At 43.7% G+C, this 23,316-nt stretch overlaps 1 protein-coding gene across 4 annotated transcripts; it reads right to left on the bottom strand.

The window, feature by feature from the left end:
- Positions 1-434: 434 nt before the first annotated feature.
- On the bottom strand, positions 435-23,222 carry lars2 (leucyl-tRNA synthetase 2, mitochondrial). Of its 4 annotated transcripts, none has more exons than XM_037454624.2 (22): positions 23,064-23,222; positions 21,043-21,137; positions 20,600-20,832; positions 19,555-19,686; positions 15,482-15,573; positions 15,345-15,405; positions 15,177-15,266; positions 14,749-14,892; positions 12,310-12,417; positions 10,639-10,798; positions 10,300-10,404; positions 9,914-10,029; positions 9,506-9,789; positions 7,168-7,266; positions 5,549-5,686; positions 5,363-5,466; positions 4,759-4,938; positions 4,405-4,574; positions 3,180-3,257; positions 2,971-3,082; positions 2,243-2,370; positions 439-1,182 (listed from the first exon to the last, which is right to left on the bottom strand). In XM_037454624.2, the coding sequence occupies exons 3-22, from the start codon at positions 20,819-20,821 to the stop codon at positions 1,003-1,005; spliced, it is 2,703 nt and encodes a 900-aa protein (XP_037310521.1). In that variant the 5' UTR covers positions 20,822-20,832; positions 21,043-21,137; positions 23,064-23,222; the 3' UTR covers positions 439-1,002. The 4 variants fall into 4 exon arrangements, with proteins under 4 accessions (XP_062421573.1, XP_037310521.1, XP_037310519.1 ...); XM_037454622.2 differs by lacking the exon at positions 21,043-21,137 and adding an exon at positions 22,755-22,807; XM_037454623.2 differs by lacking the exon at positions 21,043-21,137 and having other exon boundaries at positions 441-1,182.
- Positions 23,223-23,316: the final 94 nt, after the last annotated feature.

The raw sequence follows: 23,316 nt of genomic DNA on the forward strand, positions 1-23,316 counted from the left end.
TCTGTGCAGTAAAACAGTTATCATGCCATACATTTAAAAAATAAGGGATGGCCAATAATCTACTCTGAACGTACGGTCAGTGTGAAAGAAAGCTCACAAAAATCAGTTGACAGAATACAAAATACCCCTCTATCTTTGTCTTTGTCCACTGTGCTGGCAGCATCTGCTAAAGATCAAATTCACAGAACTGCCACCTGATTGTCAGAGATGAAGCATAGAAATATAGAAAAACTTATTGGATTAAGCAATAATTGTTCTGCTTGTTCCTCACATACCTATTTATATTAAGATAAACAGACAATCTATCACCTCATGTAATGTTACAGCATGCTTTTTCTTATCAGCAAGAAGCTGTACTGTAAAAATAACAGCACTTCCTCCAACGGAAGCTGATCTTGCAAAACTGTCACACATATCTCACATTTCAATGAGATCCAATTCCTTCATCTTCGTTCTCATTCTGAAAGCAGAGAAAATATGACACAGGCAACGTGGGCACTGCAAGGGCTTCACATCAAAGACGCGCTTACTCACCAATCCATTAAAGTTTGGCCCAGTGGGGGTGGGCAGATGGACACATTTCAGTCTGACTCATGGTGACCCAACGCTGAGACAGGAGCACCTAGTGGTGGCCACAGGGTTCGGAGAGCGCTGTTGCAGTTCCAGAGGCCAAACGAGTATCAGTGGATGAGGCAGAGCTGGACTGTGCGACTCTGCTGAGTTGTTAGGCATATGGGATATGGAGAGGTGTGAAGTTCCGGTCCCGGGTCCGACGCTGAATCTGGTGCTAAGGGAGAAAGGGGCTCGGGCTCATTTGGTATTATTAAGAAAGTGGAGAGGGGAGGATGATCTGAAAGAGACAGGGGCCTAATGGCTGAAGGAGTTTTTAAAATAGACAAGAAATCCAACTGCATCCCAAGTATTTTATTAAAAACAGCAAAGAATAAATAAAAAAACATTTTGAACATCATATTTGTGACAGTTAATATGAATGCCCAAATATCACTCGTCGATGAGGAAGTTGATGAGGGCCGTCCTGGGGGAGAGGATGGCTCTCTTGATGCTGCGGTCTCCAAGAAGCTTCTGTCCAAACGGGCTCTCCATGATGAGCTGCTGCACCCGCTCACAGTCTTTGGAAACGTTCTGAGGCACAGTCACGGTCCCGCAGGCCTTGTTGTTTATCTGAGGGTGAGAAAGTAGCAGAGCAATAGATAGGACTCTTATTTGTTCCCTTTTAACAAAATCACCATCTGAAAGAACTTCTGCCATGTCAGACTTTACCCGAAGTCTTCCTTCCTGAAATAGAAGGACCCAAAATCGCAGGCTCCACCCCTTCTTCCATATTTATATAGGAAACCCTTAAAACACATAGTTAGTGGTAGGTATGGGGAGGGCACCCAGTCCTGTAATGTTCTGAAGCAAGTGTGCACACGGTGGATGTGATCTCTGGGAGTGGTTGTAAAGTCTTGGTCTGTGCGTGTGTATTTGTGTGTGTGTGAGAGAGATCCTAAGCCTTGGTCTCCCTTCCAGTACAAACCCAAGTACGTGATTAGACGACAGAGGGAATCGAGGTTCCCTCCACAGAGCCGAGGATTCCCACAACAGAGAGTCTGAACTAAAACCAACATCAACATCAGAAGTGAACTGTGTGTTTAAGTGCATTCACGTATGTGTGTGTTTTCACTCGTGATCCAGTGTTTGCGTGTCTGACGCCTAGATCTGATCCCAACGTTTCCCTCACAGCTGGATTTTCGGAGTGACGCTGCCAAGCCGACGGCATTCGCTATTTGAGGGATTGAGCTCACAAGCGGAGAGAAAGTCCCAGGAAATGAGAGCGAGACAGTAACAGCGAGTCAGAGAATCCGGGCAGCTCGGTTACTGCCTTTTAACGACCCACTTGTCTATTTAGCCTAAAACATAGCACGGGACCTGCGGACACGAACACATGCACGCGCGCACACACACACACACGCACACACACACACACGCACACACACACACACACAGGGTAATCATAGACTTTGCCAGGAAATTATAGACTACAAATGTAATCGCGGGCTGAAGACTTCAGGGTGGAGAGTTTGAGTGAAAACTGATCAAACGTGACTGAATACAGCAATTTATGAAGTTATGTATATAATAATGATCACAGAGCAGAGAGAAATCCTTTAAAAATAAAGCCAGAAGAGTTTCTTCGGTCTGGCTACAACCGTTCGATGCGAGTGTTTGTGTTGGCTCTTACCAGCACAGACAGCTGCACAAAGTCAGGGACCTGCAGGTATTCAGGGTCCACTGTTGGCCAAGACTGTTGCAGGACGTTTCCTCCCTGCTGGAGAAGCCCGCCCATGGGGTTCTGTACCTGACAAAGACCTGTTAGAGACGAGAGAAAAATATAAAAGCTATTGTGCGGAGGCTCTCACACCAACTCAGCCAAAAGGTGGGGAGAAAAATATGAAGTGAAACTAGAACAGAAGAAAGTAAATGGGTTGCCTGTGTTAATGAGCCATAACATGACTCAGGATAACTTATGTTTTTCTTTCTGTAGAGAAAAGGTTTCTTGATGACGGATCAATCAACGACCCGCCATTGTCCTGACTTTAATATAATTTTGGGTAGAGGGAGAGGCACGAAGTGGCATTTCCAACACAAATGCCTGATCTTGTGTTTACCACCTGTAAAGATCCCAGAGAAGATTATTTGGTTATTATTTATTTCATTAAGTGAAATTATTTATTTTCCTTTTTCCTTATATTACTTTTTTTTCTGTGAAGATCCCGGATTGTTATTATTTGGTTATATGTGGCTTTCTGGAAAACAATAAATCTTTACATTTAGGCACCCACTGCACACTTTTTCTGACCCCGGCCCGGGAAAAGTTATCTGGTTCTCACAGGAACAAGTTTGGGGACCCCTGGTCTAAAGTAACTCTATAAGTATGAATTCTTTTTCAATAATTTGAATGTCACCGACCTGCCCAGAGTTCAGAGGCCAGGTGTGGAGTCATGGGTGCAATCATCAGAACCAGCGCAGCCAGAGCTTCCTCAAACTCCTCGCTGTGCTGCACCACCTTCACCGTCGCACTCTGAAAAACGCACCCGTAAAAATGTCATTTCCAAACTGTTGCGCTTCAAACGATGAAGGTGACATCTTTATTTCAAGGAGCCGTAGGGCGAACTCACTGTCAGTATATTGGTAAGTCCCATCAGACGAGATATTGCCGCGTTGAACAGGAAGTCCTCTGTGAAGTAAGAGGTCACCTGAAAATACAGGTAACACAGGTCTGAAGCAGACTCATATTAATGATCTAGAAAAGCACAAGCTACAACCCGCTCGGCCTTTATTACAGATGTCACGTAGCATCTGCATTTGGAAAAAGAGTATTCAGGAGTTCTGGCGGATCTGGCAACCCGTTTTCCATCATTTCAATAACTGCACTAATCCTCCAACAAATCGACACAAGTTTTTTGTCTCACTCCGTTGTTCCAACATATATTGCATGATACTGTATTTGAACTAAACTTGAAACAAGAGGTTTACAACACTGTAAAACATTGATATGTCTTATGTATATATCTTTATGTTCCATTAAAGTCCTTACATATATTTCCTATTAATGAAGAAATTAGAAATATAAGATTTTATGTTTCTCTTTCAAAAAACAGAACACAATGGAGGAGACCCCCTGTTATCACCATATGAGCTGGTTGAAGACACACAGCATGTCAACATCGCCCTGCTTAGCCTTCCGGGAAGAACAACCAGTTTGGGAAGGCCAAAGGGAGCAGGAGGTCGATCACTGCGGCTTTTTTGAGGGACAGATCAAAGAAAAGCCTTGGCTTTGGGGTCTTATTGGAGACAGCTAAAGGTCTTTTAAAAAGACCATCCCTGGGGGGTAAAGAGAGAGAATCAACCCTGGCAGCCAAGGGAGGATATTTAAGGAGTTAGAGGCGACGGAGAGCCTTTAAAATCAATTTCGATTGCTTCTTTCTTTCCTCTCGGGGTTTCAGGTTGCAATGCATACGCTTTGGATGAAAAGGCTGAAACTTTCAAGCAGCTGTGGAACAGGTGACACGTTACCTGTAATGTTCAAACACCTTGCAGCTGTGAAAATAACACATCTTATAATGCATGGCAACACTGCAAGCACAGTATACAAAAGGTATACATATAAAGAATACAGGTTATAAAAATGCAGTCAAAAAATAGTAACTAAATTAAAATCAAAATAGACCAAAAGGACAGCTGCAATGGTGTGATTCACTCATCCTATTGAAGGAAGACGGAAAAAATAATGTGTGCCCATTACGGACCCCTACTAATAATGACTGAGGCAATATCTAAATGTAAAAAAATGCAATAGTTTGATATTTTCAGCCATTTATTCCAACTGGTCTGAGACTATACCTCTTGAATAGTGTAGTTCTTACTCTCCCAGATCTTCTTTGTCTCTGCCAGCTCTTTCTTTTTTAGCAGGGAGGGGCTGGGGAAGTCTCCGAGTTGCCGAGCTCCCCTCAGCTTGGTCACCAGATTCCAGAGGCGACACTGCCATCGCAGGACACCGGGCAGAGCGTCCGCTGAGGTGGTGAACACACACAGACGCAGGAAGGGAAAGACATCCCAAAATATAACGTAATGGTGGGCAAAATGGCTCAAGGACTGACTTCAAAATCGCACAAAACCAAACATGCTGTCGCGACATGAGCCAATGATGCTAAATAATAACAGGCGGTGTAATCGTGCGGCGGCATCGCGGCTCACTCTTGACATTCCACAGGATGTCCTGTTCAGGTGGTGCGGCGTAAAGGGTGTAGAGTCGAACTGTGCCCACACCATACTGCTGCACCACCTCCTGGGGGTCGAGCCCGTTGTGTTTGGACTTGCTCATCTTCTCCCATGACACCTCAACACGGCCACCGCCATGCACCACCGGCTCCTTGTCTGGAATAGAGAGATTAGGAGTCAAAGGTTAAGATGTAGCTGCACAATGGGTTTTTTTGTGTGTTTTTCTTCAGTTCGATTTCAATGAGTGAAACACAATAGAAAGAAGAATATGAGAGGTGCAATCAAGACAACACCATTTTCTATTCATCCACAGAGGCAAAAGATATCTTACGTCTTTGTTGTGGTTTAATTTAGACAAGAGTAACCAGTGAAAGTGGCAATAAACATGGAAACTCAACAATGGGTGAAGCACAGAGGGGCCACCTTTTGCAGCACAAAAGGGTCAGTAGGGACATAAACTGAACGACACACTACGATAAGAAAAACAAAAATGTTGTCATGACTGCTCATTTGTTGTCATTTTGTTGTACAGTTGTAGCAAGGTGAATGTGTCACACTAACAAGCACCCTACAGATTTACCTGTGAAGTCTATTTCTTCTCTCTTTAGGTACTGGCCGCTGTCTGCTAGTTTAAAAGTCTGGCCCTTGATCAGACCCTGGACCAGCAGCTTCCAAAAAGGCTCCCTAAAAAGACAGGAGGAGGATCAATGAACATACACCCATGATGGAGCCCAAGGGAAGGCAGATAAAGCAAAGTGTATTGTACCTGTGAGCGACGAGACCCTGATCCTTGCAGAAGTGACAGAGGAAGCGAGCGTAGTACAAGTGCATGACAGCGTGCTCCTTCCCTCCGATGTACACGTCCACAGGCAGCCAGCGATCAGCTAGGTGGCGCTCAAAGGGCCTGGGGGGAAAGAGGAGGAGGTGGGGGGAGGTGTGTTGGCAAGCTTCCCGCTGAGTTTACAGTAATTAGAGATTTGTTAACAACAAAAGCTTAAAAAGACAAAGACAAAAATGCATTCACTGACGGTTTTATTCACTTTGTTGGAAGTTCAAGTAAATGTCGTTCTCTTGAATTATCCACACTGCGCGTACCAACTACAGATTATACATTGGACAGCTTTTTATAAAATTTGGCTTGAAAGGTGATGAAAAAAACACTACGGTTTGTTGATTTAAAGTTTGTCAACATACTCTTCAACATTTGGTCACACAGCTCTAGTTTTTTTGTGCATTTTCCACACAAACACCCACTTCCTCTAGGGGGCAGGCTGAATCTGACGCACCAGGATCCAGGGATGAAGCGAACAGAAGCATCCTGAAGCTTCCTCTTATCTCACTGGCTACATAACAAAAATAATCTAGTTGATTAATGTGCGTTTTAAATGTGGCCATGAAGGCTTCCTCGAAACAGTATAGTATTTGTGGTGAAAAAATATCTGAAACTGGATTTTCGTTCAGATTTTGAGCAGATGTGTTGAGCCTGACTTGCATGGTGGTCAGTGGCGGCAGAGATTTCACCTCATGATACTTTTTGAGGGCTCCCTTCTATCCCTCCATGTCACCTTTCACACCAGTCATTACTCTCCTCCGCTGTTCTCTGCCTCTCGCTCTCCCTCCCTCTCTGGCTGATGGTGTTGAAGGATAACACGTAAAAAGGTTATGATATAATTCACCCTTTTCCTACTTTCTACCTCTTACCCAAAGCTTTCAAGATCTCTCGCTTCTTACTTTCATCGCTTCCCCTTGTGTACATTAGGCACGCGAGGTCCAGCAGGCGAACTGAAATGCACAAATGGTGTAATTGCCTTTTCTGTTGCACCGTAATCTGTGCTGCTAAGAAATTTGATGGGGAGAGCGGTCACCCTCCCCTTAAAGCAGCTTTTCAGCAAGGTCAGTGCACGGGGAAATTAATCCCTTTTGTTGAGCTCAGGGTATTGCCCCGATCCCGGCAGGTCCACGGCAGCTATGGCTCTATAATCTGTATTGGCAGGGAATGCAAGTTCCAGGAAAGTATCTGTGTTTGCGTGTGGGACTTTGTGAGTGTACACGGGCAGTATATGCAGGTCTTAAACAAGGAAGTGGGCATAATTATGCACTCAAGAACAACTGAAGAATAACGCCAACATCAACGTGTGCATGGGGTGAAGTGTGTGTGTGTGTGTGTGAGACAGAGAGAGAAGTTTCTACTGATATCGGAGGGAGTTTTCTTTAAATATCTAAACATAGATAGGCAGATCCACCCACTGCAGAAGAAAGCCTTCTATTCTTTTCATTTTCATTTGAACAACAAAGAGAGTCTAATTAAGATCCCTGCAATTTGGGCTAAAATCTGTCAATGCTGGCAAACATCTGCAAGTGTGTGTGCATCTGAAACTGAAATACCTGTCTGGGTTATGAGGGTCCGTGTAGCGCAGGTAATACCAGGCGGAGTCCACAAAGGTGTCCATGGTGTCCGTCTCTCTCCTCGCTGGGCCTTTACATCTGAGACAAAGAAAGACAGCAGAGGCAGCACAAAAATCAAAATTAGCCCAAGGAATTTGAATGATCTCTGTATGCATGAGGCTGGCTTCATCTGGACGTTGGGGGGGGGGGGTCATTTCCCTGCAGAGGCCAGACCGCCACCCAAGCACCGTCGCTGTGCCCTGACTAACCGGCTGTGCTAACAGGGAGCGAACTGGCAGGCAGAACACAGGATCATGCATTTGTGTTGGAAATGCCACTTCGTGCCTCACTCCATCCAAGACAATCAGCACTTGGATGCGTAATCTGCCAACATCCCTTTGACGATGGAGGAGAGGACATTTTGAAGGAATACGTAGAAAAGAGAGATTTCTTTTGTTTTTTGTTCAGCTTTAAAGCAAGCAATGAAACGGGGAAAGCACCTGGTTTTTTATTTTATAATGAGTCTCCATGGGGTTGAAATCAGTGTCTTAGAAAGATAAACAGAAGCAAAGCTCTGAGCTTTAGTGAGTGCAATCGAGCAGGTATCGTATCCTGGACCTTATGGGATATCTCTGTTACACGGGCACTTACATTTTTGTTAATACCACACTCACTAACGCAGACACACACCACTCGAACCACCTACCATACCAGGCTATAAAAAGGCACTGATGAGGAGGTATGAGCTGAAGGTTGCCTAGCAACAAGACTAAGTTGTAGCAAGGTGAATTCTTGAAAGTCAGGTGTTATCGCATACAATAAAAACCCAGCAATATAACAAAAGATCAGAAAACTGGAATTGTCCCAAAAGTTGTAAAAAATACCAAAAAAACCTGCCAATTTTCCCTCTTCTCTCACACAACATTGGCTAATCAGAAGCCAGATGTGGTCATTAGATAGGCAGGATGAAAGGGGCTACAGAGTTTGACTACTGCAGATGAAATTAGCCAACACAGAGATGCTCTCTCTGAAGACGGCCCCTCTTTAAGCCATGAAAAAAGCCCAACAACAACAACAGTAGGTGACTTTACATGAAGCAACATGCAACCCTGAATGTGTGTTTGCAGGACGAGCCAGAAAAAGCCAAAAGGCTCTCAAACAGATGAGCCGGGAGAGGCAGCTGCCCACTCTGCAACGACCCTTCCCATAGAAAACAGTCCTCCATCTGCTTTTCAAATGTGTGTGTGTGCTGCACTAATTCTCTCTTTACCTGGGAATTCGTGGAACAACACACACTTGCATACACACCTCCCGAGTCTGGCTAAGCCGAGGCAGGGATTCGGAGGGCCAATTTGCTGAGCTGCAGACGGCCGTGGACGAGATGAGCATACAGAAAGTGACTCACTCACGGACCAATAAAACTCCTTTTCTGCCACGCAGCTTCCATCCCCCTGCTCACCAGAGTTCCTCTCAAACAGTAATTGGACATGGTTGATGAGTGAAGGGAACAAATTTCTGCTGAAACTTGACGACGGAGGGGAGATGGGGATTGAGGAGTTAACGGCGTCTTGGCGATTACAGCCATCAATCACCGCTGCTTTATGGAAGCTTTGGGGAAGAACACATCTGTGGGCCCTTGTTTTAATCAACATGGTGCATCGAAGATGATTAGTCTCATTCAGAGAGGAATTCCCATGTCAGCGAGGGACTCGGGTGACGTTGGCTGAGTAGGCATCCTCGAACATATTCATAAATATTCACTGAGATGACTCCTTTGTGTGTGTGTGTGTAAGTGTAATTATCCAGTACCAAAGGTTAATGTGTGTGCCTGTATGTTCAGTATTTTGCGTGTCGCACGAGGCACAGCTGGCTTATGTAACTCCCATCATCACCATCATCATCATCATCATCATTATCTCATGCTGCTCCTGTTTCAGATGCCACTCATTACATTACCTCATTAGATGAAAATTATTAATCACAAAATTCACAGGCTCACTCTCCATGCTGTATGTTCTCGTAAAGCCGTCAATCCTCTCAGCCTGTGCTGGGCTCGTTTAAACCCCCATCAGGTGTCAAAATCTCACCCGAGTGTGAGATTTGGTTTAAACAACAACACTGGTGCCTCATTGGACGAGCCCCCCGGGAACCTCAGGAAGTACCCGAGACACGGCCAAAAGGTCACAAAGCCCAAGGTGGTGGCCTGGTTTTATTAATCTATGTTGTCTATTTGTGCTGCCTGATAACCAAACCCCCTCCTGCCAGATTGCAACATGTTCGGAAAGGTCCAAACACTGGTTTGTGTTTCAGTGAAATATAAAAATAAACGCGTTCTTACCTGGGACACCTGCAGTTGACCCAGTCATGAGCAGCCTCCAGTGGCGACGCACCCTTTCCTTTAAAGGACGGCATCTTTGGTAACGTAACTGGTAACTCCTCCTCCGGGACAGCAACCGGACCACAAGACCCACAATGCACTACGGGGATGGGTGTTCCCCAGTATCTCTGCCTTGATATCAACCAGTCCCTGAGCTTGGAGCTGGTAAGGTGGCCACCAACCTTCTGCTCACTAGCCTTCTGTGTAATAGCGTCAAATGCCTGCTCTCTGGTCAGGCCTGAGAACTACAGAGAAAAAAAAAAGAAACAGTAGCGTTAAGTTGTTAAAGTCATGGAGAGAAGCTGTGCTAGAGAGGTAGAAAATGCGAGCATGTCATTTTAAATCAATGTTGAGGTGAACAGTACAGACCTCATCAGAGTTGATCAGCGTTTGCTTCCCGTCTTCATCACTCGTCAGCACAGTCGTGCACCTCAGATTCAGAGCTCTGGCCAAAGAAAGATCCTCCTCACTACAGTCTGGGACACCTGTCAGAAAGAGATGCAGCACCAACATGTAACGAAAATATGCACAATACAAATATAATATAAATAATGAATAACTCTAAGTGTGATGTGATACGACTATTTGTTAACAATCCGCTGGGCTCCACCTCCCCTCTGAGAGACCAACACTGAATGGTAAAGACATATTGTAAAAGTGGCCATGTTAAAAGTGCTAGTTTGATGTTTAAGGCAGCATCTTTTCACTCTGTGATTCTCAAACCCCACCTACACACGTGCACACTAATAACTCACCAATCACAGATTCCAGATGGCCATCAAACGCCTCCTCGCGGGATATGACCAGGGGAACCTCGATGCCGGTAAACAGGTTCTTAGCAGTGACTTCTGTGAGGCAGTCTGGAGAGCAGATCACAGTCACAGAGGGTGGAGAGTGAGGGAAGCTCGTTACATCATCATTCACCACTTACATCTGGTCACATCATCGATTGCCCCGAAAGAAATGTTCCTTCTTCAGAAGTTAATGAATTGTTTGCAATTTTTTGTGTGATGAAAAAAATCAATGAATTATGCTGCTGAAAAATCCAAATGTGACCCCCGCTCCCCCCCGGTTCTTAGGTTAGAGGTGCTCACCTTTGCCTGGCTGAAAGGCTTCCTCCAAAGCCAAACGCACGGAGCTTCTGCCGTGCAGCAGCCGGTGGGAGGGCAGGATGGCCACGTAAGCCGCTCCAAACACCGTCTCCGGGGCGGAGCAGTAGGCCGAAAGAGTCTCCCCCGACTCCTCCCCGCTCACCTGGGAGATAAGACGCAGTGTGGGTACCTCTCCGTTGCAGATGCACACAGGACAATTTAGTGAGGGGGAGCATAGGTGTTAAACACATTACACGATGGGATTCAGTAGCTTCAAATATATACCAGTCTACAATTGTTGGTAAAGAAGCATTGTTTGTACTACTGAATACTAAATACTGAATTGTAATAAGAGACTCTAATCATTTAGATAATGAAGAAAAGTAACATTTGAAATAATGTTCAAATATTCAACCCTTGCAACCATCCATCAATCATGTGCATCAGCAATACATACAACAGTTTCTGCAATGAAGACTGGCTCTAGCCAATCAGAGGCAGAGGCGTGGCTTCACAGAGGAGACAACCTGGCATGCGGATAACACTGCTAGTGTACTATTGGCTAAACTGATGTTGCTAATATCCCTCTAATTTTACGTAATAATGAAGGACATGCTTCTATGGATGACAACACTTTTCATTTATGGCAATGCTTTGAACTTGATCGTGTGCGCTGCAGCAAGGGAGGAACGTGACTTGGTCTCCCTGTATGCTGATTGGGTGTTGCCCCCGAAGAGAGTGACCATGAAGCTACAGCCACACAGCGCATTTAGCTTTGTTGTGGTCTTGGTTTTTTGTAGATCAGATGTAGCAACGGTGATTCAAGACATCAATAGTGTTCTTCGTTACCTTGTGAAGAGTATTTTTCAAAGAATAAATTATAACCGAATTATATGATACGGATAGAGCCTTAATGTGCAAAATATGACGTGCGTCTTAGATACATAATGGAGCTACAATGTCTTTAATCGTATAATTATTTATAGATGACATACTCATTCTAGGGTGTTCTGGGTAATGAGTATATGTCATGTTGCAGAAGAGATACTGATACATATCTTCAGCCCTCCGGAGAGATAATTCAGTGCAGAGTTCCTGTGACAACGTATGATGATGTAATATGAGACAAGGAGCCATCCAATTAACTTAATGGCCCCTGGTTTTAACTTTAATTAAGCATTCAGCCAGAGAAACACCCTCTAATACGCCTAAAGACAGACACAAAAAAACACTCTTACATCTTCTCACAGACTTTCCTCTATAAATGAGGCACTCAATTGAATAACCATCTTTCTGTCGTTTTCAAGGAGTCCTGTACTTTAATTAGGGTGCTCATGGGTCTCTCATTGGGCTTTTTGCAAAATGACAGACGTGTGAAGAACTGTTAATATGGCTTTTGGAAAACCCAAAGAAACTAATGCATGACATCATCTGATGGGGTAAACAGCCCCGCGCTGACTTTGTCACTTTTTTTGGATGTTTGGGTGCATAATTTGCAAGAGGAATACATAAATAAACAGAGGAATCCGAAATAACAGAAGCAATCAATGCTTTGGGACAAAGAGATGGGAAACCGAGGCTGGGAAAGGGGGTGGGAAAAGGTTGAGAGATTGGAAGGAAGTGAGAATGAAGAATGAATAAAATGTGAGAAGGGGGAAGGGAGCTGAGATTCACCTTGAGCTTGAAATCAAAGTAGCAGCCGGTACACTCTCCAATCCAGTTTTCCTGCATGGCTTTGACACCATACCATTCTGGAAGGTCTACCAGGGAGTCCAGGAGAGGCTGGAGGAAGCGAGACATATTAACTCACAACTTTACTTCTTTGTACGAGTTAAGTAAAGGGCACATTTTCTACTTGACTGTGGAAAACAGAACATTTTTGAAGGGTGAGAGAGTCGTCTGGAATAGTACAACTGACATTCAACTCAATATGGCCCCTTTCAAGTCCTGGCCAATTAATTTTGGCAAAGCAGCAGAGCCGACCGGGTCACATTATGCAGACAAAGAGGGATTTTCAAAAATCCTGACCTCCAATCCCCTACTTTCTTTGATATCACCATGCAATCGTCTTTAAAGTGCACACACTGACAGATACACAACAACACTTGTGGTGTATGATTAAAAGAAGCTATGCATATCAACAAGGCTCAGGTCAAAAAGCCACAGCTGGGCTGAGGCCGGAGATGTTCAAATGCTCTCCATTTTCTTCCCTGTCTGTCACAATCCATCACCCCAAATCCCCCTTACTGTGCCGCTCGGCATGCAGCACCTCATCACGGCAATATCAATAGAAACCTAAACGCTGTGTATAGCACGGCCATAGAGCGTTTCCGTCATGGATTTGCTGCAGAGCGGCATTAAAAAAGAGAATCAGTGTCAGCATGAAAGAGACGTAGCAAAACTAAAACATTACCAGCCATAAAAACCGGAGCGCAATGACAAACTAATAGAGGCTCTAAAAGAGAGGCAGTAAAATATACTCTGGCACAGATGCAGGAGTTACTGAAAGACGTACAGCAAGGACAGGAGTCTCCATGGCAACCAAGAAAAGCATGAGAGAAAAGGGGATGGTATAGGAATAACCAAGGCTTTGGTGTATGTTTGCACGTGTGTTACTGTGTGTGTGAGAGAGAGAGAGAGAGAGAGAGAGAGAGAGAGAGAGACCTAGTAAAATGACAATAATGACACAATGCATCGTCACAAAAGGTTCAGGGTATTGAGTTGTCCACCTGAAAGTCAAAAGTTGCTACGCTCAAATTTGAGAAACCAGACAATAACTTATCCGTTTGTAATTCATTTAGATGAAAGGGAAGGGCAGTGTAATGGAGAAGCAGCATGTTTACATGAGAGCAACAAGTGCGATTGCGCATGAAATTGAAAACGGGATCGTTTTGCATCCTGCATGCTCCACTTCCAGAAAATAAATTAAATCCATCTTAGTAATAATATGCAGTCACCTGTGTCCTGGAGCCACCGACATGGTTACCATGTAGGAGGAAACTGTCCGTGGAACGTAGAACAACCTGACAATTGAATAAATATTGTCTGAAGTTAATGTTGTCTAACTGAGTCAAACACGTGTACGGGCGAGCCGAGGAGCGCACACGGGGAAATCGATCCAATTACAACCCGCCGCCAATTCACGCCGCCCTCCTTTCGCTCCATCTGTCTCTCTCACTTCTTTTCTCTAACACCTTCCTCTTCCTTCCTTCCTTTCTTCCCACTTCTCTCTTCGTCAGAAAAAATTAGAAATGCATGCAACACATTGTGACGGTAGGCTGATTCCGCCTCCTCTCCGACATGGACAAGCCTGGTCGACCTCAGCGCCGCGGCCAGGAACCGGTCGCCGAATTGATGTTTTAATCAAAATTGGGAGGGGATTTTAACAAAACCCAAAGCGCAGAGGAGGTTTTTAAGATAGATTTCACACCTACTGGGCAGGCTTTGGTCTCTGTTATTCCAGAACAGTATGACACGTGCTGCTCACACCACACCTGGCTCTGCCTTTCTTTCTCATAGGATCCGTTTGACTTGAAACGAGTAGAGCCGAGACTACTGTGAGTGATTTGATTGAACAAAGAAGCAGAAACATCTGTCCTCAAATATAACCATTTGCTGCTTTTATTCAGATTTATATTAATGGAAACTGAATGTCTTTTGACTGACAGACCAAACATAACATTGGAAAATGTTCCCTTTGGCTTCAGGAAATTTTGATGTTTTTTTATTGTTTCATCCAAGTCTGCTATAAAAAAATTCTAATAATAATTAAATAATCAGCCGTAGAGACAAAAATAATATACAATTCTACCAGAATGTTTATCAACAGAGAAAAGCCTCCACTCTGGCAGCAGGACTGTGCGGCGCAGCAAAGGTGGAGCTTCTCCTCAGCCGTCCAGGCCGCCTGGAGACATCACTCAGACTCCGCTGGTCTCTACTTGGTCTGGAGACTCGCCCAGGGGTCTGATTGCTGGTCCTACTGTAAGTATCAGCCATGATTGTTATCAGAGGGGTCCGCTGCTCGTTTTGGCCCTCATGAAGCTGCTGGCCAACCATTCAGGCTCTCTCTTTCTCTCACTCACTCACACACACACACACACACCAAAGCAGTACCTTGGCATAGTTTGTAGTCTTGATGAACCATTGTGTGAGCAGCTTCTGCTCCACCGGGGCACCAGACCTCCAGGAGCAGCCATTTTCATCCACCTGCTCGTCGGCCAGCACTGTCTGATCGACAGGGTCCCAGTTCACCATAGCCTGGATAAGATAAAAGCACAAATTTAAATGAAACCACTCACAAACAGAGGGAAATCGATTTAATTGTGGGTCCAAGGGTTTATGTCAAGGTTGTCCCATTTGATTAGACACCATCAAAGGGATTCTACCAAGCTCTCCCTTTTTAAGTTCATACATTTTCATTTACAAGGAGCGAGCTGCTTCAATCATTTCTGTAACAGTCAGCGATCTTGAACCTAAACTAATCACATTATTCCCTTCAAAAGAAAACCAGGATAAGCACTTTAGCCAAAAGCCATCCCTACCTCTTTCTGATATGCAAGTCCTGCTTCAAAGAGCTTGACAAAAAGATACTGAGTCCACCTATAGTAGTCTGGAAGGCAGGTGGTCACTTCCTGTCGGAAAAAAGAAAAGCCATGTCAGCCAAAGACCAAAAGACCAAACGCAAGGGACCAGCTTGGGTTGCTGCTCACCCGGTCCCAGTTGAAGCAAAGGCCGAGGCTGTCCAGCTGCTCCCGCATGGACTGGATGTTACTGAGGAGACAGCACACAGGGAGTGGTTGGTATGAAACATGAACAATCTGAGGAAGGCATGTGGTGATTCATTCACCTTTTAGTCCATTCCTCTGGGTCGAGTCCTCTCTCTATGGCCGCGTTTTCAGCTGGGAGTCCAAAAGCATCCCAACCCATTGGATTTAACACCTGCAGATGTTGCTTTGTATTAGTGGGGAAATTGTTCAAATAAACATAACAATTTTGATAATCACTTACACTGATAATCACTATTTTGGATATTTTATAGAATTAATCATCAAATGTGCAACAGAATAACCCTTTATAAAGACTGACTGACTGGACATTGCACACATGTTTACAGACAAGGTAGGTACTCCTTAACCCGAAAAGTACAGAACCTATAAATGTAGAACTTAATTATTATGTTGCTCTGCTACCTAAATTGTTGAAAAGTCCCCGTATACACTTGGGGCTTCATGTAGTCTTTTGGAGCATCGCCTGCTGATGACGGAAGTGTGATATCACAAAATCTGGCTCATATTTGAACATATTTAAATGAGATTCAAAGTAGGATTCTGGTCAAATAATTTAGGCTACAACTAGCTTAGCGTGTGCCCGATTTACACTCCCCCCCAGTTCCCTTTATCTTGATGTATTTATGTCCTTTCGACTGTCCTCTGAACAACTGACCCCCCTGTAGCTGATGGATGGGGACCGTCTGGTCAGGCTTGGCCTTAGCCGTCGTGTTTGTTTCCCTGCTTATAGATCCCGTCCACTCACTTTGGAGTGACAAAGAGAAAAAAAATTGTAAAACCTAAACGTTTCATTAAAGGAGGTAAATAATTCTGCAAAATAGCTCCAGATTTCTCTGACTGCAGCACACGTAGATAATCTCTCAACTCCATAACATTTAGTAGCTAATGCATCCAACTGCAATTCCCATGTAATTACAGCCATTACATGATTTAAGCTTCGAAAGGAAGACCAGGAAAGTTTGCATGCAAGCCTTCGATCACTTAGTGAGCTATTTTACACACATGTTCCTAAACAACACTACAATCTACCGGCACATCTTCCCTTTGTTTGCTCTCCTGCTCAGTTATTGCGTCCATGCCGCCTTTCAGCACCCACTCTCCTCAACGTGTATCCTTGTCAAAGTCCTCTAAGTCTTTCACTGAGCTCTTTTTCTATGTATGTGTGTGTTTCTGCTCACATAGAGAAACCAGATGAAAGCTCCTGAGCGGACGACGTGAGTAAAGAAGGGGAAGCGAGTCAAGGTCTGGAGAAGATGATCGCACAAACTCTAGCGGGTCAGATGTTACCGACTAAATGGTATCCTTGGTAACTGCCTCATTTGTAAAGACAAATACTGAATGGTATAAGGCTCAGCACCACTGTGCCTACACGGGCACAATGAGAGCGAGGCACAGGCCAAAATTAGCCTACTGCATGTAAGAAAAACACTCACCTCATTAGGATGGAAACGCTACTATGGTGCTTATTCAGTGTAAATACTCCATTAAAGTAAGACAGTGCTCATGAGTGCCCGGCTGTTCTGGACATGCTGCTGAGAGCTTCAGCTCCACTTTATCCCTGAGTCCACACAAAGAGAACGCACATTTCAGAGGCTGAGTGACAAGAGGCGTTGGAAGATGCACGTGGGAGTCAGTTTAGGCACATTTATGACAATCTGTCCGCTGTTATGTGGAGCCCGTCAGCGCCAAGCTGAGACGGAGACGAAAAAAACGCACAGCTCCAAAATGCTCGCGCTGACTACGACAGGGCCAGGGAGTGTTTGGTGACTGGCCCTGCGAAATACGAGGCCACTCGGCTCCATGCATGTGTCCACCCACGCAGCTTCAGCTAGAAGCAACACTCCATCTGTGGCAGCTCCAGCATGTCTCTGTTTTAATAGAGTCTGAGTTTTGTAATTGCAATAATGTTCAACTCTGCACCGTTGTCCCCAGCAGCCCATGTGCTCAAGCAACAGGAGAGCAAAGGACTAGAAGAAGAGTTTTTCCATAAGAATCATACTAGTAGATTTTCCGCAGTCTAGTAGATCTGTGGCTTTCATGATGTCAAGCCACACATATTTGTAAACACATCATTTCTTCCCTTCAATTAGAAGCAGGACATAAAATACACAAAAGAAAAAGTCAGATTTCTGCCTTCAACTGAAACAAGATAAATGGGATTTAGTTTGTCCTGTTCACAACATGGGAAGGCAGAAACCAGCAGGGACTTTTCACCAGGTGAGCTTCTTATTTAACCGTAATCCAATATATCTTTAAAGCCCAGGATACAACCTCAGAGTGTGACAATCGACCGTGTGCCTTCCTTAATTAACGAGTGAACAGACCAGCATGTGTGCATACAGCAGAACAGGGTTTGCTTTCTGACAGATGCTGAGGAAAAGTACACTCCTGTGCTGGAAGCAGTTGTCAGTCATGTGAAGCAAAGTGTTTCTGCTTAGGGACGGACCAGACAGAAACAGAAGGGAAAATCCATCGGGAAAATCTAAAAACCAGCGGTTTGTCACAGAAACAGCTCCTCGTCAGAGTAACGACAGGGATTGATGATGCGAGGACAAGGACAGACAAATGAACCGATCGTAGGTTGTTGGCATCATGTCCAAAGGGGTGTGTGTGTGTGTGTGTGTGTGTGCGTGTCTGCTGTGATCCATCTGACAGAACACTGGTTACAGCTTCATCCACAGCAGCGGTTTCCAGGACTCACACAGAGGGCAGAATATTGACTGCAAGATAATTGAGTGTGGGTTTAAGCTTTGTTGATGCATGTTGTCAATTTACAAGAACTTGGAAAGTCTATCTATATATTAATTTAAAACTGGTTCAATAGATCCTTGGTGCCATACAATCTGAGAAAAATCACAGAAAACCTAAGGACAAAAGTCAGCTTAATGAAAAATCTAAATAGTGGATAATCAAGCTACAACTTGCACAATTTTTTATTTTTTTATTATCGAATTTTAAAGCCAAAATTAATTAAAAGAAAGTAATATCAGATCAGTCAATACTGTATAATGTTATGTACCTAATACAGCAAACTCCATCACGTCTACATGAAGAAGTTCCAGTACACAACAGCGGTTCATCTGTAACATCATGGGATCAGCCAACATCTAAACTATGCTCCCCAAGGTGCTTCTGAGGAAGACACATCCATTGTGATTTTGGGAAGAAAGGGACTCTTGGAGAGGGGAAGATATATTAAAGCTGCTGACCTGTAATATATCTGTGGTTTTCTAGAGACAAATCATAGACATAACGACAGGAGGACGATAAAACAGTGAGATAAAAAGCATCATATAGTCAGGGTATGGGAGACGTGTGTGTGTGTGTCTTTTTGAGATGAAAGACAAATCAAATTACATACATGAGGGCAAGTACATAAATGTGGGCAATTTACACCATTTGTCTGGGAAAAAAAATTCTTCTAACGTGAACAAAGTCAGGGGCGGCGTGGGGCCGTCCACTGACAGCAAACCTCAACCAGGGTGACGCCAGGGAGCTCCAGAACAGGAGAGTTAACTATAAAACTTCATTAGTAAAATAGCAAAATATAATTCTGTGGGTTTTGATACTTTTCCGTAGCGTGTAGGAAACGCTGACATAACACATACATCTTGTCACGTTTGTGGATGACACAACTAGACTCAGTTTGTTGAGATTTAGACAATGATTTGTATAAGTCAGAAAAAGAAGAGGTTGTGCAGTGATTAAACATTTAAAAAGAATGAGGAAAAGGCAGGCGATGAACATAACAGAGTTTGGTAAGTATCATTCTACTTATCAAAAGTAGCATGAATGAGCTGTTTTTTAAAAAGTGCAAAAGAGTTTAAAGTAGACTTGATGGAAAACTACCAGGACCCTGAAACTAAAGCAGCTAAATGGAATCCTGCTGTCATTTTATGACTTACCTCTTTAGAACTTATAACTTCTCTCTATCCTGTTTTTAACTGTGATGAGTGAAATTGATTTCCATCAAAAGAGCCTTCAACTCATTTATCTTCAACTCTAAGCACTTAACTAAAAATACAATTTTTGTTGTATGTGTAATACTAGTGCGGGGTGACTTCAAGTTGCTCGTTTCGCCGAAGATGGAATAGGAAATGATGACAAACCCGTTTACTGGGAGCGGACGTACCTGATGGCCTCTCATTCTCTGGAAGTGTCCGATAGTGTCACTGATGGTATAAACTCGCACGTGTCCCATGTGCAGTCGGCCTGATGGGTACGGGAACATGGAGAGGACGTAAAACTTCTTCTTCTTGGAACTCTGGGAAAACCAAATCAGAGCTGTAAGAAAACCTCATGAGCTGTGGAATAGATTTTTCAAATCCTGAGAAACCTCAATAACGAGGACAATAATAGCTTGAGGCACACAGAGCGAAAGCGCTGCTGGACTTAGAGCTGATTATTCCTAATTTACAGTCATGACACTTTGACCCTGGCAACACAGTGAGTGCTGCATAGTTACACCCGGCTGTGCACGACTACAGGAAACCCAAGTCTTGAATTCCCCAATAAAATTAATTAGGGACCAGGGCTGTCACAAATGCACTTCATCAATGTCGGTGTGTCCCAGACATCCGCACGGTCCAACCATTAGGATATATAATCAGCCCGGGCTCGGTGACGGAGACGAGCTGCAAGGGGCCAGCGCCAGTTATAGCCGGGTACGCTTAATGACCTATTCTGTGTTTCCTCTTGAAGGAAAAGGCTGAAGGTGTTTCCAGTCAAGTAATCCCGAGCGCATTCATTTCACTCGCTCAACAGCGTCGGCGGCCGCTTGTGCCGAACCAGTGATGATGAATATGATTAAATCTTGACTAATATTTTCCAGGATTTTTTTGATGTATGAAAAATGAGCAGTTGATGAAGCTTTGAAAATACAAAACCTTTAAATAATTATCAACTGGACGTCATGATTTCAATTCAAGTTTTTTTTTAGAAAATGACATGAACTGGGAGGGGGCTTGATGAAACAAGATTATTCAGGTTTTTATCAGAGAATTCCTCCAGTTAAGAGATTACGAATCATCCAGGTTTCTGAAGCCACTACATGATGTCTAAACACACAGACCCACAACACATAACTAGTGTATCAGACCATGACTGTCATCCATTTGGCATCTTACTTCTGTCACCAGACTAAAGACTGCAGGAAACAAAAGCAAAGGCCCACTGACCTCCTCCAGCGCGTCGTTCCGGCACTGTGCCATAATTCGTGGTTGCCACCATTCTTCCAGTCTGAGTCGGGTGTCCGTTTTATAAGCAGTCTCCCACACTCCCGTCTCACTGAACAGGTTCCGGGTTCTGTGGGACCAGAGGCAGACTACTGGGCGCATGAGGTGGCCGAACCGGGAAACAGCCAGCGGGCCCAGAGCCAGCCTTCTCACTGACACCTGCATGGCTCCGACACCTACAATGCAGAACCAATGGGGAATTCATTTAAAATCATCACATATCTAAAACACTTAGTCTATTAGCAAAAAATGAATCAACAATAATTACAATTATACGGTTAATTAGATGTTGGACAGATTTTTTTTTAAATAGACTTCTTGACATATAATTAATAATGTGCTTGTTTGCATCTAACATCTGGGCCCCTGTGATTCACCACTATCACCATAATCATGTCCTGAAGAAGACGACACTCCACATCAAGTCAGCAGCGTTAATGCGCGCTGACCTCACGGGACTCAGCAGCTTGCGTGAATCCACCTGAGAGCAGAGTGACCAAAAGCTTCTCTCACAGTCTGTTCTTTGCATCACGTCACTCACACTACAGCATGACCCTGAGAGGTTTATTCAGCGTGATGCGATTATGCTCGGCTCTGGATAGGTTGTCCATATTACACTGCCTACCAGCCCAGATGTGAGGTTGACATTTTCAATCTACTGATTATTCACTCATCTCTCTGCTTCAAATTCGCATGTTTAGATACTTTTTGCATTTCAGGATATGAAAGGCTTCGACAGCCTCAGGAAATCACCTGCATGGAAGTTGCTGCTTCCACAGCATGTTTGTGTCTACCCTGCTATGACAGCGAAGTTCAAATCAGCACAGCAACACACAAAATTAGCAACAGTCAACTGCATGTTAGAATGAAAATATTTGACCTAAATGTGTTTCCAAGGTAACAAGTCAACTGCTGTAAACCTGACCAGTCAAGAGAATATGTTCCCAGCAGTGATGCATCTGAATCTCAGACAGCTCCATAGATGTTAGATAAGTGATTGTCTGTACGCTGTGGTTCCAGAGGTAAAGATGGAATAAAGGTAAATAAAAAGGAGGATTGTTTGTTCATCTAAGTCAGCTCTTTAATTCACTTAGCTTGAAACTGAAGTTCTCCACATTATTTAACAAGAATCAGACAAGGATTTACTGACCATGATGGACAGAGCTTTAGCAGGATAACTTTTTATTATTCTGGTGGACTGAGCACCCTCCTCTCCGCCACCATCTGGCTTGGGCTAATGTGTTTTTCACTAAATTCTCTGGAGTATAACCAGAGCATTGCAGCAGCAAACGCTCCTCCCTCAGGCTGAAGCTGAGCACTCAAGGTTGTGTGCATCTCTAAAAGGTGCAAGTGAGGGGGCTAAGCCGAGAAAAACAGTGAAAATGTTTCTATGGTGACTTAGCTCATCCTTTCGTGTTTCTCCCGTAAAGACGTTAGTTCACTATAATAGAGGACGTCTTTCTCTGAACATCTATATTATCTTATTCCAATTATGGTGTCACGCTTCAGCTTTTTGGGGCACCAACTGAAATGTGGTTTGGCTTGTAAAAGTTGTGGAAGAAGCTCAGGTATTATATTTGTGCCTGCAGTTGGGTGATCATAAAGTCCTGTGCAAAAATGGCAATTTTACAGATTGATCTCGAAAAATGTGAAAATACCTAATTCTTCCGAATTAAACCTAATTCTTCAAAAGTATTTGCTGGTATAGTCTGTTTTTTTGAAGTGTAATTTATATAAACTGATATAGACACAAATTCTGGACAATTTAACGACCACGTGGAAATAAAAAAGCAATTAACTGATTAACGGATTAAAATAATTCATAGTTGCACCACTTTAATAAATAACACCTTAAATGACCAATAATCTTAACTGAATAAATGAATACAAAAATATTTAGTAAAAAATATAATGTCTTCTATTACACTTCTATTACAATCAATGTTTACCTCTGAATCACGATTATGAATAGTGAAATGTTGTTGCCTACTTCTGCAGACTGGTCAGTCCCATCTAAAAGGAGTTGTCGGGTATTTTAACTACTCTTATTGTTTCACATCGGATAGTACACACATGTTGACAAACACACGTGATTAACCTTGAATCCAGTCTGTCCCCATTGGTCAGCATGGCTGGGGTCCTCAGCGCGCTCTGTGTATACACAGAGGGACCATGTCTGGGAAACTACGATGGGCTAGCATGACATTATAAAGCTGCATGCTAGTTGTCCACAGCAGAGCAGCTGGTTCCCAGTTGGTTAAAAATACAAGTTATACTTGTAGCGTTGCCATGGGGTTAAATGTAAATGACTTTTTTCCTGGTTGACTGCTTATTCTGTCTGCTGGTCGGATCACGATGGAAGATTTAACGTTACATTTACAAGAAACGCCTTTTTGAAATTGCCTACCGTTGTGTTTCCTGGTTTATTTAAGTGTTATGGTCGAAGGGACATTAATCCAACAGTCGATGATATGAAAGTCAAATATGAAATGCCGTCTAATCGAGCCGTTTCTTTGGATCACGTCTTCGCCATAGGCGTCGCCATCTTGGATTTGAATCAACTTTATCAACACTGCGCACGTCGACAAGGACAAACCATGATCACGATGCATTTATTTTCCAAGAGACGTTTTATGAGGACCAACAACACATTTCTGTGC

The sequence above is a fragment of the Pungitius pungitius genome, chromosome 11 (genome assembly GCF_949316345.1).
Source record: "Pungitius pungitius chromosome 11, fPunPun2.1, whole genome shotgun sequence".
NCBI lineage: Eukaryota > Metazoa > Chordata > Actinopteri > Perciformes > Gasterosteidae > Pungitius > Pungitius pungitius.